This window comes from Phlebotomus argentipes, unplaced genomic scaffold (genome assembly GCF_947086385.1).
Source record: "Phlebotomus argentipes unplaced genomic scaffold, Phlebotomus argentipes genome assembly scaffold_18, whole genome shotgun sequence".
Taxonomy (NCBI): domain Eukaryota; kingdom Metazoa; phylum Arthropoda; class Insecta; order Diptera; family Psychodidae; genus Phlebotomus; species Phlebotomus argentipes.
Genome location: NW_026776177.1, coordinates 4,648,062 through 4,665,726, shown reverse-complemented (window position 1 = coordinate 4,665,726; position 17,665 = coordinate 4,648,062). Strand labels below are relative to the sequence as shown.

The window sequence follows — 17,665 nt, the reverse complement described above, 5'->3', positions numbered from 1 at the left end:
AGCAGCCTAAAGCAGAAAATTACCTACTTTTAAGATCCATTAAGAATTGTTCCCTAAGGTCCCTGTGATCCTTTTAATTACCGTGAGAAACAGATTTCATGAGTTTGAATAAAATGCCAAGACGATATAGTAAAAACATACTGATTTTACTATTTCAAGACCCAAATTCGCATTCACCAGAAAATACGAATCTCGGGCTTGTCTCAGAGTCGCGGGGGGCGCTATTTAAAATCTCGCCACTGTAGTATAGAATTGAAAAAAAGTTTCAAATGAACAACAATTTTGCAAGCCAAAAATGTATAATTTAATGGTTTTTTTTATTCGGGGTTGTTGGAAAGTTACCACTTTATTAATTAATTCAGTATTTTTTCGGATGCAAATGACTTCACTATGTGAGTGTATTTAAACATTTTTATTCCCACAATGTTTCAGCAGACGTAAATGAGTGTGAAATGGTGTGAAATTTGTATACGATGCTGTTGGTGACATAAAGTCTTGATGTGTGTCTAAATCCAAGACATTAAGGTCACAGCATTTCGACTGAATCCTCACCTCAAATCACCCCAGAATTCAGCACATCAGCCATGAGTCAGATCTAATCACTGAGTGGTGCTTATATCGCAATTATTGACTTTATATGTTCCAACCCAATATCCGTTAACGAGAGGAGGCATTTTTGCCTGTTTCCTCGACGAATAGGGGAAGTTTATTGTTGCCTGAATAATAACCCCATTTCCACAGGGTTGCCTATATAGGTGGCGAATGAGTTGGAACAATAACAATTGCCTTCCGTCTTTGTTACTGAGAAGATTCTCCGCGTACAAAACAATTTATCAGATGCATGAAAACATGCCTAATCCTTTTGGCAAATTCTGCCTGAGTCTCCCGAATGAAATGAAATCCTTACCCACTCAGTGTGTCTTGGAGATGAGCGAGAGACAGTATTATTATCCTTGGCGGTTTCCACTGGGTGTTTTCTCTCTATACTTCGAAACTTGCTGGCAAATTCACTTCTGTGGAAGACATTCAGTTTTTTGCACTCCACAGATGATGGCAAATCTCCATCATTCAATTTAATGATGTTTGCCAAATGCAGGACCTCATTTATTTGGATATTTCTCACTTAATCACTGCAGCGCGCATTAAGAATCAATTTCAACACCACCGGAGCTGCACTGGAGAACACTTTCCCGTTAATTAAAGAATTCTCCTCCCTCTCAATTTATTTGCTGCTGAAATTCCTCCACTCAGTCCACACACACAGAACGTCCGCACACGGCCACCGTGAGTAAATCACTTAAATCTCATAATTCTGGCGACTCTATTTACCCCCTCGCCCAGCACACGCAATATTGGATTTCTGCCTCTCTACATATTTCTTGCCAGGCGAGAATATTTGAAGGTGTAGATGAGAAACTATGTGTTCAAACGAGGTGAGCTTAATATCTAATTGGCGACACAAACACAGAATGTGAGAGAAACTCGTTCGAAAATTCCTCCTCCTCCTCCTCGAGAGTTTTCAAATTTATCGCACTGTGGAAAGAGTGTCTGGCAAAAATTAATTTTAATCACTCTCGGAAGCGATCCCAGTGAAGTGATTTCAGTTGACACAGATTCCTGGCTTGAGAGAGTCCGTCAAGAGTGACGAATAGCCACGGGAAAATGCACAACAACAGATAGTCGTCTAATCGCACGGCTTCAGGATCAGCTCGCACTCGCAATCCTGGCGGAAAATCCCTGCGACCGTTCCGCACCGAGTGAAAATGTTAACTGAACATGCTGAAAGACTTTCGCCAGCAGCGCGCCAGAATATCTCTCAACTCCTACACTGAACGCGCACACAGGAGGAAAACTCACAACATAACAATTTTCCCGATGATGCTGACAACACTGTGATTGAGACTCTGGTCGATGCTGGTGGGAAAATATCTCGAGAAGAGCGAGAGAGTCCCTCGGTCGCGCCTCCGTCTGAGCACGCGATAAAACACACAAAAGGCATGGAGCCATCAATTCACATCGGGCGAAGTGTGAGGGAGCGAAGACGAGATGGGAATTTGACTTAAAGACGGGGTATTAATATCACACTCCACTGCAATGATTAGATAGAGTGTGTTTTGAAGGAATCCAAAGAAATTGCCAAAGAAATAGCCAAAGAAATTATGGTCGACGGGGAATAAAATCGCCTGTCTGACAATTCGTCTGCGGAAAGCATTGCGAGGATTAAAAAAGGGAAAATGTGTCACACGCGCGCGGTCACAGGCAATTTGCGAAAGCCCCGCCCACTCAAATGCCACGCCCAGGATGTCCTTTTTGAAAACAAACAATTCAAGCTGGGGGCGAATTTTAAAATACCTCTTTGTCAGTTTGAATCACTTTTTGATTTATATGGAAGCAATAAGAAGAGAATCAACCTATTGAATTACGTATTGAAGTAGTGAATAAAGGAGAAATCTTAAACTGCTGTTGACACTTGATTCGGCTCACAAACAATCGAGTATAGGAAGTGCTGCACTTTTCTCGCCAAAGTTGTGGAAAGTTTTCGACTTTATAGTGCTTTCTATATAATTTTCCTCGGTCTGACCAGAAAAGCCTTGAGAAAAGCTTTCTGTGCACAAATTTCTATTGGAATTCAATATCTATGTGATGAGTATTTTATATATATATATATATAAACTGCAATTTAAGGATAGAAAAGTATATAAAATGCAGGCGAAGGCGTTAGGGAGTTATCCCATTAGTGACAAGCACGCATTGACTTTAATGCTTTATAAGAGCCATAAAATTCCTTTAGTTGCTCAAAAATGGACAGTTTTTCTGACATAAACTGTCACTAAATCCAAATTTTTCTAAAGCAGCAGCATTTTTTACCTTTTTCTCGCTTAAGCCACTCATTATCGTTGATTTTCCCAAATATAATAATGTGATCAACTGAGCAAATTGAGCCACAAATTAAGAAAACACCTGGAAAAAATCTGTTGAAAACATGATTGTTTTATAGTTCAGGCGAAGGTGGAAATTTCCATTAAACCCACGCAAAACTATATAATTTTGTAAGCAAGAAAGGAGAGTTAAGGATTAATACTGTTTAAAAATCAACGCAAACACGCAATTGCATGGAAATCAGAGAACGGATTTTAGTCATTAAGTATGAGAAATGAAAGAAGAAACTCTTCTCCAAAATCAACAATCACACGATTCAACATGACGTTCAATGTGAATCAGGGGTTAACGATTTTTTTCTTCCAAGAAATAACACCAATTAGCAATTTACAACATATCACAATAAATAGAACACTGCGTATTTACTCACGGTGATTCGTATTGCACGAATGATCAACAAGAGAACGGGAACACTCGCAAACAGCGTGCAATGCTGGGCTTAATTTGCATTTTTCGATGCAACACTCTTGAAATGGGAGTGAAAGACGCCCGAGAGTGTTTCTGGTACACTGAATGGAATTTTATTCACAATTATAATTCACAGGTACGCCCTTCGCTCTCAACATCGCGACACTTAGTAAAACGTCGAAGAACCATGAATTTGCCAACTACTATTTTCAATATGTATCACGAGATATCAATCAAACAAAATGAGAAGTTGCATAAAAATACCGGGAAAATCGATTTTTTTTCTCTTTCTCCATCGAAAAAATCATCGAAACGGCGAGCGTCAGGATGCAATTTCGACAGTGTTCGCTGGACAATTTACAGCACAATCTCAAGATCGCTGTCCGTGTCGCTGGACTCCTCGCCGAAGTTGCACAGCGTGAGATTCCGGATGCCTTCGAGCAGATCGCCGGAGTCATCGAAGATCTCCTGGCTGATGTCGCGGCTCGTCTCGTCGGACGACTGGTAGTCGTCGGATTGCGTGAGCATCGAGTCCAGCAGGTGGGAGGCGATCCGCAGCGCCGCGTCGGTGGCAGTGTGCGACGAGACGGGATTCGGATTGGCAGACGTAGGAACTGGCTCGCTCGTCGTGATCTCCGACGTGGTGGGCGTCGCGTCCGTCACCACCACATTATTGCTATCTATTCGCAGGCCGGCGACGCCCTTCTTCGGCACCGACGCCAAGTCGCGCTTCACGCGGCGCCGCCGCGACGGATCGTCCTGCCGAATCTGACTCATCGACTCAAAGTCCACGCAGTACAAGTAGCCCGCCACGAGGATGGAGCAGGTCTTCTCCTTGCGCGCGAACGCGTCCTCGATCTCCTGGCTCGTGCGCACGTCATACTGCCACCAGCCTGCGCCGCGGCCAGTTTCCGGGGTTGCAAAGAACAAGAAGAGCCGACATTAGTCTGGTTTGGCGAACGTAACACATGTATTTGGATCATAATTCTAGCCTAGACTCTCTCATATTAAATAAGACTTGCACATACGGAAGAAAAGGACATCTTAAGACCTGCTAAATTGGCGTGTTAAGCTTATATTGTCGCCCCTTTATTTCACCGTCTCTTGATATATCTTGTAATCTCTGGCTTAGAAAGCCTACCTTCGAATATTCACTTATTTAGAGAAGTGTGCAGTGCTTATTCATATGAATACTTATGTATGAATTGAAAACTTCAAGTTCAATAATAGAAAAATCAATTATAAATGCTAAATGTCATAAAAAATAAGCACAGAAAATTATTACTGAGAAATTAGACTTAATAATGTATTTCTTGATTGGATATTCATAGAAATTATTCTTGGAATTGAAGAACTTTCCTCTAGGAATAAAACTAAAGTTCATTAAGATTCACATTGAAATTAATTTTATCGAATTATTGGGCGGATTTCTCATCTCTCATTGAATAATAAATCGATACACAATGAATAATCCCAATGAATTTCATACACGAGACTATTTACAGTTTGCAGAATTCGGTATTTCAAAAATATCTCTTCTTCCACTCCGTTCAGGGTGACTTTCCCTCCCCATCACGGTTCATCCCCCTGATCTTCGGCACGTGCGTTGTCCACCGCGATTCCGGCCACCCCGCGAACCCACAACTGCGGATCGGTGTCCTCGCGCCGGATGCGCCTCCTCCTGCGCGGGTGGTCTTTGGGGTACTGCACCATCTCCTTCAGGTCCACCTCGTAAACGTTGCCGCACAGGATTGTGCTGAAGACCGTCGAACCCCGTTCGAAGTGCGTCTCGAGCTCTTCCCGCGCGCGAGCTTCGTACTCCCACCACCCACCTTCAATGGTCAAGTGAGTCAGTGGTGTGGCAGGAGAGGGTGTATTTGTGGGGCTACTCACCGTTTCTGCCCTCGTAGAACCACCGGATCTCGCTTCCGGCACTCGCGCTCAGGTCCTGAGTGCCGCGCACCAGTTCCGGATGCTCCAAGCACTCTGGCGGGATGTCACGACGGCACAGGGCGCATCGGCGGTTCTTACTGGCCACTCCCTGTGGAACAGAAGAGCCCGTGAGCATGGGAAATTGCACTCCCGGACGAGAGAAGCGAGCAACTCACCTTGACACACAAGAAGCAAAAGATGTGGCCACACGGCAGCCTCGTGGGGTGAATGCAGGACTGGAGGCAGATGGAGCAGTCGATGTTGTCCGACAAGGACTGCGACTGGAGCACTGGAAAAGAACGAGATATTGGCAATCCTTTCCGGAAGGAACAGAAAGTCGTCTTCCAGAAAACTTTCCACTCACTTTTGTCCTTCTCTTCACCATCAATTGGCGTCGTAACTTCTAGAGCTTCTGCCATTTCGACACGTAAATCACCACGAGAATCAGCAATTGAAGACTTTGGGGCAGATGATGAGCGTCTAATAACTGTATTCCATTGCGAAAACTGGTTGAAAATACTGAAATGCGTTCTATTGTTATTGTCTGACTTCCCGAAACACACTGAAGTTATTACGAAAAGTTGATGTCTTGTGTTTGTCAAAAACTACACCGTGAAACGCGCGCATTGCGCAACATTTGAAATTGCAAAATGACACAGAAAAAAAGGCTTTCGTGATCATTTTTTTCATCATTTTATTCAAAATATCAATACCTATTTTTAAAGTATATTTCACCATTCTCTTAAAATATATAAAAAGTGTAGTTTTTTTTTTACCCACTGATAATTAATTTATGTTTTCCTTGCGTTTTATCTTTTCTTAAACTCTTGCTTGCTCTCAAATTTGCCTTTTTCCTTTTTGCAAAATCGTGTGAAAAGGCCGGGGAAATTTCTTTTTTTTCTTCTCTTTTCAAAAATAATTCGAGAAAAACCGAACATTTAAGTACCTACAGACTTTTCCAGGAAACTAAGCAGGAACGGTGATTACTTTCCTTTTGCAAAATTAAAAATTATTCTTTTTCTTTCTCATCTATACAATTGAATAAGAGCATTTCTAAAGTAATTTTTTTTTTCAAAATAATTTTCCTTTACTTGCATGTAATATTCATATAGCAATATAGAGTATCTTTGATACATTTTTTTCCTTCCTAATCGCGTGGAAACAAACTATAATGAAAAACAAATATATAAAACCACTAGTAGAATTCATATTTTTTTCTACAAATTTCTTTTCCCCATTCATTTTTTGTTGTTTTTTTTAATCTCTTTGTCGAATTTTTCCATTCGGGATTTTTTTTACACTCAATCATGTTTGATTCTCTTTATGTAGAAATACGATTTTCTTTTTTTTTTAATATAATATGTATACAAGTATTCATGGTAGAGATTAAAGAATTAAAAGAAGTGTGAAATTATTTCGTTTTTAAGCCTAGAAAGTGTGTGAAACAGAAAAATCGTCAATGTTACTCCTTTTATCCTGACGGACAGAAAAAGGAGAAAAAAAAGAAATCAGGAAGTGTGATTCTTTAACAGAAGAAAAGAAAAGGGCAGATAAAATGTAGATTTTAGTCCTATTCTTTAAATTACTACCGTTTATCTCTTGATTTTCTCTGTCTCTCGCTATTTATTTTACGCCCTTGCTAAACTATTTCCTTCTTCTTTTCATCATCATCAGTGGCTGTGTCTGAGAAGTGGACTCTGAGGTGGAGGATCGTGTCACAGGCGGTGAATGTCTTCATGTCTCGTCGGCTGAGGCGGCTGTGGTCGTGGTGTCGGCTTCGGCTTCGTCCGGAGGGGCTTTTGAGTGCTTCAACTTCTGCAGATAGTGTCTCTGGATGGGCTTGTGGAGCGCCAGCTGCGTCAGCGCCTCGTCCACGGAGAACCACTGTCTTTTCCTGCCAATGGACCGCGAGTCCTCCCACTCGTCCAGCTCCTTCTCCACCGTGAGAACAAACACCTCCGTCCGATGCATATGCTCGCGATTCTGCAATCAAAGCGCGTTCTATTAAATGCCCAAAAGTTCCTCCGAAGTCTTTTCTTCTCACCTCGAAGACGCCAAGACAGCGGCCAAGCTTGCCAACGACGCCGGCCTCTTCCAGAACCTCTCGCTCTGCCGTCACGGAGCTCTCCTCGTCCGGCTCCACGCCACCGCCGGGCACTATCCACAACTCCGGGCGCCTCGAGGAAGTCACCAAGAGCACCTGCAATGAGAGACAGTCATTAAGATTGACGACTGGCGAGCTTCACTAATGATCATGGCATTCTTCACTTCATGAGTCACCGAAACAGTGCAGAATATTGGAGAAGAGAAAAGAATTGCCTCAAATAGAAGATAATCTACGGGATTTTTTCCTCCTGTGATTCTTGTTCTTCACCACCACAAAGCGGGGATTCACACGAATGAGAGGCAGAAAACATTAAGACAAAGTATGGGCGGTTGAATAAATATACAAAAATGGTTATGCAAAGAAATCAAGAGTCGATTAGAATGAATAAGCAAAGCTGTTTATGCAACATTGTTGCCCGACTCACGTGCTCTCTTCATGCGACACCATAAGTTGTGTTTGGAAGAGCCTCTCATAAATAGATAACAACTATAAAAAGTTTATTTTGTTTACTTCTTGTGACGTTGCTAATTAGAACAACAAAAAAACAGCCACTTGGCATTTGAATTTGTTGCCTGGACAAAATTGCAGGGGAAAAGTCCCCACAATCAAGTCACCACTCTGACCCTTATCACACTGTCTCGCTCGCACTCGCCGGCTTTTTGGGGCGCCGATTGGTGGTCAGAACAGAGAAAAAGTGCAGTGAAGGTGGCGAAATGTGGGGAATTACCTCAGTTTCCGCCTCTGAACGGACACAAATGCAGGCCGCTCGGAGTCTGAAGCCCTCCTTGTCGTAGATTCGCACAGAGTTTGGCTTCTCCTTCACCATGGCTGCCGGCTGTGCTTCTCTCTCTCTCCCGCACAGGCAATCTACCTATCACACTCGCGCAACTGACTACCGATCGCGCGTGACGTCGCGTGCAACCACTGAGTTCCTCCGGGAGTCAACAGAACAGCCACAGGAAGCGTGAGCTTTGTGGGGGCGAACGAAAAAGGGGCGACCGGGGAAACGAAACACAACAGCCCGGATGACTATCGCACACGGGGTCAGCGAACACAGGACGGTAGTCAGAGAAATGTGTTAGAGAAATCGATTTGCACCCCCGAAAAAGTCGATTGACGGCCCGAAACTGCTCATGATGGCGGCGCTCAGCGGAATCCTCTGTCCAGCTGGACACCGATGCACAGCACCTGGACGGCCCCGGAGTCCTCACAGCCCTACTGACGCGCCTTCGCGGGGCTCACTTGCTCGCCACACACGAGATAAGCCACGGCTGGCATGTCCGCGCGACACTCTTCGCACCAAATCACGTGGAAACACTGCGCCACGCGGCAGTGCGGCACACTCACACGCGCCACGGGGATCACGGGGTCACGATGGGGGCAATTCTACGCGGCAGAGATGCCCAGTTGCACGGGGATTTGGGGATTTCCGCACTCTTTCCCGGACGATCAGAAAAACCCTTGACAGCCACTGACACTTGCCACTTTCTCACCATTCATGGCGAGTGGTGGATTCCAAAACTGACCTTTCTCACCACCAAAATTGTGAGCCCCTGAAAAGGTTGAAGAGAGCAATAAAAATTATTCCTACGTCCCAGACAATTAAATTTTAATACAGATTTCTCAGCGATAATATGAGGATGATAGGGATATTCTGCATATTTTATACTGCCAAACAAAAGACGGTTTGTGTGCTTGCTAAAGTGGTGAGAACTGCCAAGATGAGAGCCAAAATGGTCAGGAGAGTTTCTTTGGGATCTAAAAGGACTCAGGAAAGTAATTATTTGGTTATATGAGTCTCGATTCAGTTATTTATAAAAAAAAAAATTGACAAGACAATCAGTCTTTTCATTTTTCAATTCCTTTTCTTCAGTGGAAATTCTTTGTTGTCACGAGAGCTCACAAAATCGTGGATTCGATGATTGACTTTGTGATAAATCATTGGTAAATAATCCTAGTGCAAATAAACTATTCTAGAGTAAGTCGATGCAGTGTTGTAACGAATGCGCTTATCAAAGAATTTTTCGCATCATATCAGAGCTTGAAATGCGCATAATTTGATAATAATAAATATAATTCTTTACTCAATCAACCGTGAAATTCCAATGCTGCTTCCCATGCTGTCCGCTCAACTGCGCTAGTCGCCGTGGAGGGGAATTCTTCTGCGTTGTCAAAAAGTGTCCGTGAAGTGCAGAGAAAGTTTTTCTCCCCGTGCAAAAGTGGCCAAAATCTCCAGGAAAAGCGGGGCAAAAGTGTGAAAAAGTGTGCAAAGAGAGTGGATAGGGGCCCACGGAAGGAGGAGAAAGTAAGAGGATGCATGTGAGTGGGCGAAATTGGCGTGTAGCTTTGTGTGAAAAGTCATCGCAAAAAATTCCTCTACGTCAATGACGTTTTCACTGTGAAGCTCTTCTTTTTCCTTGGGCACTTCTTGTATCACGCGAAAAAGGGGCAATTTGCATGGAATTTTAACACCCACCCGACTGACGACAGAGCAATAAATGTGGCTGTGAGGGAGATTGGGGGCGCCATAAAGGATATCACGGGGCCATTGCTGCGCCAATTAATGCGTGTGTCTTCTCGCCATTTGCTCCAGATGTTGAGGGAGAGTCGCGCCGTGCAGAAGATTTTTCAGCTATCATGGAGAAATTCCCACTGAGAGGCGGACGCTCGACCACATCCGCGGCCACTGGACACGGTACTTCCTACCAGGCGGTCACGAAGAAGGTAGACTCAAAACACACTCCCCAAATTTCCCAGCTCAGATCCCGCAGAATCCGCCCTCCGGGGCGCCTCCGGAGGCATGAATGAAGTGCATTTCTCACCCCCATCGCGATCCGGCACGCGTGAGAGTGCAAAAATACGCGAGAGCTTGCGCTCTGTTGACCTGCTCGCGATCGATTTTCCATCCGCCCCCGCTGGAAGGCCTCGACTCCCCCTCAGCCACGGGCTTTCCCACCCCCTAATCCCGGCCCCGCGGACCCTCTGCCCAGGAAGGGCTGCTTCGTGAATAATTAAAACTGCACATGGCACCATTTCTTCACCAACACCTTCACCAAATTACCTGTTGAGAGTGGAAAAAGTGTGACTCAGTGTTTTGCTTTTCAACCATTTATTGTGTTGCACTCATTCTTTGTCACTGTTTTCAGCTCCTTCGCGAAGGGCTGAATAAGCAATGTCGCGAAAAATAGCGCGTAAATTTCCACGAAATCAGCCGTCAAAGATAATTCGCAACTTGGTTTAGGTGTTGTGATAAGCCTTTTTGCTATCAGTTTAAAGAATATTAGTGAAAATGGTGGCTTTTTCAATTGATTTAATCACTCATTTGCACTTCTTTCATTCTATAAACTTGTCAGCTATCATTGTGATGATAAAATTGCTACTAAAATGAAGTTACACCCAAAAAACATTTCATGAAAATAAGCGAAATAATGATGATTTTCTTAGCCTGTAAAAATCTTGTTTCATGAGCAAAAATGGTTTTTAAACTAACAGAAAAAGACTTAATTTTAGCTCGAGAAATTCAGAATTTTTCAAAGAATATTTTGGAATATTTTTAAAGATTTGGAAACACTTAATTTCACTCTGATTTCACCAGAAAAGGATAATTTTAAAGCGGATAATCTTGATTTCAGTCTTCTCCGTTTGAAATCAAGACGAAAATCTTTATTAATCGGATTTCAATCTGATTATTCTTGGATTATATGCTAAAATTGACTTAATTCGAGCCCGATTTTTCTCTCAATGCTTGGAAAACGCAGTGAAATTGCAATTAAAATACAATTTATTTACCTTTAAATCAGTGAGAAAAGTGATTTAAACGAAGACTTTGAATTCTACGTTCAAATGGAGCAATTTGACTCTCGTATCTTTGAGTTCTTTTCGTTATTATTGTTTTTATTGGGCTATTGTAGGAAGTTTTCCTGTAGCGTAAAAATGCTTACATAATTTTTTAGGGTTCTCTCAGGGAATCTCTGCGTGAGCGTGAAGAATCTGTGTCGTGAAGTATTCAAGTTCAAGCGCCTCATTTATGTTATTTGCTGAGCAAATAAGCATTAATTGAGCCATTTCGGCGAGGTGTGTTGTGCTCATTGTGCTTTTTAATCATGTGACTATCGTGTGGAGGAACTTGTGTGGCTTCCAACTATGCAGAAAACTGTATAGATTTCCCCTCTTTCCCTCCCCATCATCTGCGCTTCTCATTTCAATATTAATCACGCAGCAAAAGTGTTGAATAAGTTATCAAGTCTTTAGAAATTCATGTTCATTTCTTTTTACATTCAAGGCTTTTAAAGTTCGATGGTGATTTTTTATTCTATGGATTTTCGGGGCTTCCTTGCGAGTCTCTTTCTTCTAATGTTGACATTGCGATTGTGTTTGCTTTGCAGTCAAACGGACAGAATCATCCCACGTTGACGAATACAACATCTCTGAGCAATTTGCCGCCAGAGGATGATATGATTGACATCACGCCGACGAGCGAGAACTCAAGGAACAGCACAACAATGATGTCCAGCAATGATAACGTGCGCCATCCTTCGCCGACGCACTCGCCCTTCGGCAGGGATTTTAACGATCACGACGGTAAGTGGGCCGCAGCGGCTGTGGGTGGCACAGTTGTGGGTGTAGGCGTAGTTTCCTTAGACTAAGACACAAGTAGCGGTATAGCAAGGATTGACAATATTTCACTGTATATAATTTATTTCTTTTCTTTTCTTTTCTTTTCTTTTCTATCATCAACAACAAAACAATATAACGATATTCACACGACCTTTGAAACATCACTAAAAACAAACAAATAAAATGCACAAAATTAAACCTTATTAGAGAATGTCGAGAATGTAGATAAAGAAGAAGTAACTGTAAGATTTTCCACGTCCTTTGATGGTCCGGAAGAAGGTAAGACGGTGTAAATTGACTCTCTTTGGCCACTCCCTAGATCTCCTTATGTGTGTTCTCGTTGCAAAATTCCACATTGACTCGCTAACATTTGATACTTTTTTTTATTATTTTATGCTTCACTCCTCCCACTCCTCCAATTAGAGACTCTTTTTCTCTATGCTGCCTTTTTTTCGTTACTTTGGTGTGGAAGAAATGGCGCTTAAGTGATGTTAATGACTTTTCACTCTCTCTCTTCTCTCGCTGCAGGAGGAATTTCCTTTGCCGGAATTATGGACAACTGTGATGACATTCCGGGATTGGGGCAGTATGATGATTTTCACACAATCGACTGGCAGCGCGACATCGCGAGGGACCGCATGAGGCATCGGTACATCGTGAAGAAGCGCCAAAACTCCTTGCTAGATCTCATAAAGGGCGCCCACGATGCGTGGTCTGGCTGGCTGTGCGTCCTCCTCGTGGGCATCACGGCGGGCTGTGTGGCTGGCGTGGTGGACATTGGCGCCAGCTGGATGGCGGATCTCAAGTTTGGCATCTGCCCTCAAGCCTTCTGGCTCAATCGCGAGCAGTGCTGCTGGTCGTCCAACGAGACGACATTCGACAGTGGAAATTGCTCACAAGTAAGAGAAAACCATGTTTGGCACTGTTTTTCTTCCGTCCATATCAGCGTGGCCATAAATCATAAATCGCGCAGAATTGATAGAGTGAATTTAAGCTGTCTTTTCTCTGCTTTTAGTGGCTCATGTGGCCTGAGGTGTTTTCCCAGGCCAGGGAAGGCGCCGGATCGTATATCATCTCCTACTTCTTCTACATATTCTGGGCAATGTCCTTTGCCGCGCTGGCAGCTTGCCTGGTGCGCCAATTTGCGCCCTACGCCTGCGGCTCTGGTATTCCTGAGATCAAGACCATCCTCTCGGGATTCATCATTCGAGGGTATTTGGGCAAGTGGACGCTCATCATCAAATCCGTGGGCATCATGTTGTCCGTCTCAACGGGATTGTGCTTGGGCAAAGAGGGTCCCATGGTGCACATAGCCAGTTGCATAGGTAAATCAAGCTCTCTTCCATCTGTCCAGGATGCGTGTGTGTTTGACAGTGAATGACTTTCTCTCGCAGGCAACATCTTATCATATCTCTTTCCGAAGTACGGAAAGAATGAAGCGAAGAAGAGGGAAATTCTCTCAGCGGCAGCGGCTGCGGGTGTTTCTGTGGCTTTCGGAGCGCCCATTGGTGGTGTGTTGTTCAGTTTGGAGGAGGTGAGCTACTACTTCCCTCTGAAGACACTGTGGCGATCCTTCTTCTGCGCCCTGATTGCCGCCTTCATCTTGCGCTCCATCAATCCATTCGGCAACAATCACACAGTGATGTTCTTCGTGGAGTACAAACAGCCGTGGATCTTCTTCGAGCTGATACCGTTTGTGGGATTGGGCATCATGGGTGGCATCATTGGGACGATCTTCATCAAGGCGAACCTCAAGTGGTGCCACTACAGGAAGTACAGCCGCCTGGGGCAGTATCCCGTGGCGGAGGTGCTCGTGGTGACGCTCATCACGGCCGTGATTGCGTACCCGAATCCCTACACGAGGATGAACATGAGTGAGCTGATCTTCCTGCTGTTCAAGCAGTGTGGCATCTCCAACAGCGATCCGCTGTGTGATTACAATCGCAACTTCACGGACGTGAACTCGGCCATTGAGATTGCGGCCGCCGGACCGGGAGTTTATCATGCCATTTGGCTCCTCATCCTGGCCTTCATCGTCAAGGTGGTGCTGCTGATCTTCACGTTTGGCATCAAAGTGCCGTGCGGCCTGTTCATCCCGTCGCTCTGCCTGGGCGCAATCATGGGACGCATCGTGGGCATTGGGATGGAGCAGCTGGCGTACAACTATCCCAAAGTGTGGATCTTCTCCGGCGAGTGCTCCACTGGAGAGAACTGCATCACACCCGGATTGTACGCCATGGTGGGCGCCGCGGCGGTCCTCGGCGGCGTCACGCGCATGACGGTGTCGCTGGTGGTGATAATGTTCGAGTTGACTGGCGGCGTGCTGTACATTGTGCCCCTCATGGCGGCCGCCATGGCCTCCAAATGGGTCGGAGACGCTCTGGGACGTCAGGTGAGCAGCTTTACAAATGTCTCGCATAAATCACCTTTTTTGCAGTGTGTTTAATCGGTATTTTCTGGTTAAGTGAATATGAATATGAAGAGCTGAGATTATCACAATGAGAGCAAAGTTACGAAACCAGAAATTCCCGGATTGGGAAATCTTGGGGCATTTTTTTTCTATTTAATGATAATCAACGTAAATTCCAATGTTTTTGTGATTTGCGATGACTTGCTTGAGAAATTTCATTCTGCCTAAATCGAGCATTTAATTTTGCCCTCATAAGATGCTAAACAACATAAATCTTTTAAGTCTTCTCATTAATAATTACAGATATTCTCTGTCATTTTCAAAGATTTCTGCGAAAAACCGCATCAATTTTCATGTCTTGTCGCTTTAACTTTTGAAGGGTTTTTCCCCTCGAACAAATTGCTTCAACACCTGAGCAAAAGAGATTGATTAGGATAATTCTGAAAATGTTATTCTGATGCAACATCGCGTGGTTCCTACGTGAGTTTTGATTCGTCAATTGATTTCGTGCACGAAATTTACTTTGGCCAAAATATTGTTCAAAGACCAGAAATACGCTTTTTCTATTGATTTTTTTCCGCTGTTGTTGTATATTTAGAGAGACAATTCAGCGAAATTCAGACTAATTAATGCCAAAAGCAATTTGCCATGAATGGAGGAGTTGATAAGGTGGCCAATAAACAGTCTCTTTCTCTTCCGAATTGCTCTGATAAAACTCCCACTGCTGTGAATTGTAGTGACAATAAGGCAGCGTAATGTAATCATTGGCATTTGGTGTGAGAGAAATGTAGATGAGGAAGTCTCGTAAGTGCTGATTGTCATGCAGAGCTCTTTTTATCTGTTATCACTCAGGCACAGAAGGTTAGAAGAAGATTGAACTAGAAAAAAAACGCCTACAAATAATCTCTGGAGTATTGACGTAAATTGCAGAGTTGCGAATGATATAATATGCTAACAGACTTTTGCATGTTGTCTTTTGCAGGGTATTTATGATGCTCACATAAGTCTGAACGGATATCCATTCTTAGATAGTAAGGATGAATTTGCTCATACGACACTGGCGGCGGATGTGATGCAACCAAAGTGAGTTGAGAAGATGAATTCAGGTCAATTTGGAGATGATTTATTGAGATGTTTGTTATTCTTCTGCAGACGCAATGAGACTTTGTCCGTTATCACGCAAGACTCTATGACGGTGGATGATGTTCAGGCGCTTCTCAAGGAGACAGAACACAATGGATATCCTGTCGTGGTGTCCAAGGAGAGTCAGTATTTGGTGGGATTTGTTGTGAGGAGGAATCTCAATTTGGCCCTTGGTGAGTATCTTCTTAATGATGCTGATGAGGAGGAGAGACAATTCTTATGCTGATTGCTTTCTCTGTTTTTTTGTTGTATAGAGAATGCCAAGAGGATGATTGATGGAATTTGTGGTCAATCTCTGGTGCTATTCACGTCTGGAACGCATGTGCAGACACTCGGACCGCCGCCACTTAAGATGAAGAAGATCCTGGACATGGCGCCCATTACGGTCACGGATCAGACGCCAATGGAGACGGTCGTGGACATGTTCCGCAAACTGGGCCTTCGTCAGACTCTGGTGACCCACAATGGGTGAGTTTTTGGGCAGTTTTGGAGCTTCCGCGGGAAAAACTGAGTGTCTCTGTCTCTTCCGCAGTCGCTTGCTGGGCGTGATCACGAAGAAGGATGTGCTGAGGCACATCAAGCAGATGGACAATGAGGATCCCAACACAGTTCTGTTTAATTGAATGCGCGCGCGAGTGTTCATGTTGTCCCTTCGCCCCCCAGTTCACCCCCAACAGACCTTGTCTCCCCTGTAGAGGAGAAGAGGAAAGAGGAACAGAAGACAGAGAGCATCAAAGAATTTTCTCTTTGTGTGACATCACGTGTCAATCAATATCTTTTGTATTATTGAAAATTGATATAACTATAATATTTAGGTGAAGTATTTGTTTTTCCTCGAACGGATGTGGTGAGATGTATACTTATTTTTTCTCTTCTTTTTCTTAAATCACAAGAGAACAACTAGGAAAATTGATGTGCAATTTGGATGAAAAGACGATCACTGACAGAGCGAGAGCGAGAGTGAGAGAGAGAGAGAATCAATGCATCACGAAAACAGAGCAGTGAATGTTTCTTTTTAATGCATCTAACTGCTAATTGCAATATTGATTGGTTTGTTGCTGTTTTTTTTCACGAAAACTCTCAGCTTCTCTTAGTGATTCTCTCACTTGGCAATTGTGAAAGACTATTTTTACTTCCGTGAAATGCGTCTTGAAGAATCTTCTTTTTTTGTGAAAAAAAATTGCACACGAGAACAGCGAGATTATAAACTACAGAAAATCTATCGAATTTTTGCTCTGCATAATTTATAGTGTGGAAACACACGAGTTGAAATGGAGAATTTTACACATTTTTTACTTAGTTGAGGAAATTCCTAAACAATCTATCAAGGAGAGAGAGTGATATTGATCTCCCGCTGCACTTTTGCCGAGAAATCATTGCTGATGTTTTGTGAGGACACACAGTGAAGGGTGAATCAACAGTTAAAGAAAAATAAATAGAAAACAAACATCTACTCAAGTAATAAATTTAACTATTATAATTTAACATAGAATCAAATCATTGAGCGAATGAGTGAAATAGAGGAGGATATTAAAAAGGAGGAAAACAAGTTGAAGAGAAAAAAAAATTGTAAATATTTATTAGAAAATTATTTAAATGTATACTTTGAAACGATAATGCTTGTGGTATTTCTTCAATTGCGCTTACATTGATTGGTTTTTATCTCACGTGGGAGAAGCGCAGACACCAATTAATTCCCTTTTTCTGCACTTTTATCTATTTTAAGGCAATTCGCACTGGAAAGAGTGAGAAAGAGAGGAAATTTGCGTGTTGTGATTTTGCATGGAGGAAATCGATCTAACAAGGTCTGAAAAGGAGGAGAGTTTTTCAGTGAAAGTCAGCCGACTTTCCAGGACGGTTGTTTTGGGGGCTCCGCAAGTGGCCGGCATGATTGGCAGCGATGACGAGGAGATCCGCCCGATGGACCGCGAGGGCGTAATTGTGCTGCTCAGGTGAGTGTGTGTCGTCGTCATTTCTCCAAATTTCCCGGCAAAACTCTGCGAATCCGGTATTTCGAGGCGGTGACGTCACACTCCCTCCAAAAGTATTGGTACATGCAAATATACCGTGCGCCACACTCTCACCAGAGGCTCTGGTTGGGCTGTGAC

The 17,665-nt window shown here is 43.5% G+C and overlaps 3 protein-coding genes across 7 annotated transcripts; 1 reads left to right on the top strand and 2 right to left on the bottom strand.

The window, feature by feature from the left end:
* Positions 1 to 3,445: 3,445 nt before the first annotated feature.
* Positions 3,446 to 5,840, bottom strand: LOC132259424 (E3 ubiquitin-protein ligase rnf146). The gene is made up of 4 exons (XM_059757057.1): positions 5,645 to 5,840; positions 5,457 to 5,569; positions 5,242 to 5,389; positions 3,446 to 4,241 (listed from the first exon to the last, which is right to left on the bottom strand). The coding sequence occupies exons 1-4, from the start codon at positions 5,697 to 5,699 to the stop codon at positions 3,706 to 3,708; spliced, it is 852 nt and encodes a 283-aa protein (XP_059613040.1). The 5' UTR covers positions 5,700 to 5,840; the 3' UTR covers positions 3,446 to 3,705.
* Positions 5,841 to 6,617: 777 nt separating this feature from the next.
* LOC132260111 (diphosphoinositol polyphosphate phosphohydrolase 2) lies at positions 6,618 to 9,096 on the bottom strand. Its single transcript, XM_059758049.1, has 3 exons — positions 8,115 to 9,096; positions 7,325 to 7,480; positions 6,618 to 7,263 (listed from the first exon to the last, which is right to left on the bottom strand). The coding sequence occupies exons 1-3, from the start codon at positions 8,211 to 8,213 to the stop codon at positions 7,015 to 7,017; spliced, it is 504 nt and encodes a 167-aa protein (XP_059614032.1). The 5' UTR covers positions 8,214 to 9,096; the 3' UTR covers positions 6,618 to 7,014.
* Positions 9,097 to 9,505: 409 nt separating this feature from the next.
* On the top strand, positions 9,506 to 17,174 carry LOC132260821 (H(+)/Cl(-) exchange transporter 5). Of its 5 annotated transcripts, none has more exons than XM_059759173.1 (11): positions 9,506 to 9,692; positions 9,981 to 10,111; positions 11,773 to 11,968; positions 12,212 to 12,283; positions 12,533 to 12,903; positions 13,020 to 13,329; positions 13,399 to 14,396; positions 15,397 to 15,497; positions 15,567 to 15,730; positions 15,812 to 16,025; positions 16,090 to 17,174. In XM_059759173.1, the coding sequence occupies exons 2-11, from the start codon at positions 10,025 to 10,027 to the stop codon at positions 16,178 to 16,180; spliced, it is 2,604 nt and encodes an 867-aa protein (XP_059615156.1). In that variant the 5' UTR covers positions 9,506 to 9,692; positions 9,981 to 10,024; the 3' UTR covers positions 16,181 to 17,174. The 5 variants fall into 5 exon arrangements, with proteins under 5 accessions (XP_059615156.1, XP_059615155.1, XP_059615160.1 ...); XM_059759172.1 differs by having other exon boundaries at positions 9,506 to 9,706; XM_059759177.1 differs by lacking the exon at positions 9,981 to 10,111.
* Positions 17,175 to 17,665: the final 491 nt, after the last annotated feature.

Excerpts from the sequence above, each read along its gene's own strand:
- LOC132260111 (XM_059758049.1), bottom strand. The coding sequence starts at position 8,213 with ATGGTGAAGGAGAAGCCAAACTCTGTGCGAATCTACGACAAGGAGGGC. Across the intron at positions 7,481-8,114 it reads GTTCAGAGGCGGAAACTGAG|GTGCTCTTGGTGACTTCCTC; the intron begins GTAATTCCCCAC and ends CTCTCATTGCAG. Across the intron at positions 7,264-7,324 it reads GCTGTCTTGGCGTCTTCGAG|AATCGCGAGCATATGCATCG; the intron begins GTGAGAAGAAAA and ends CTTTGATTGCAG.
- LOC132260821 (XM_059759173.1), top strand. The coding sequence starts at position 10,025 with ATGGAGAAATTCCCACTGAGAGGCGGACGCTCGACCACATCCGCGGCC. Across the intron at positions 13,330-13,398 it reads GCACATAGCCAGTTGCATAG|GCAACATCTTATCATATCTC; the intron begins GTAAATCAAGCT and ends TTTCTCTCGCAG. Across the intron at positions 16,026-16,089 it reads ACTCTGGTGACCCACAATGG|TCGCTTGCTGGGCGTGATCA; the intron begins GTGAGTTTTTGG and ends TCTCTTCCGCAG.
- LOC132259424 (XM_059757057.1), bottom strand. The coding sequence starts at position 5,699 with ATGGCAGAAGCTCTAGAAGTTACGACGCCAATTGATGGTGAAGAGAAG. Across the intron at positions 5,570-5,644 it reads TGGTGAAGAGAAGGACAAAA|TGCTCCAGTCGCAGTCCTTG; the intron begins GTGAGTGGAAAG and ends GTTCTTTTCCAG. Across the intron at positions 4,242-5,241 it reads GTTCTACGAGGGCAGAAACG|GCTGGTGGCAGTATGACGTG; the intron begins GTGAGTAGCCCC and ends GCCGCGGCGCAG.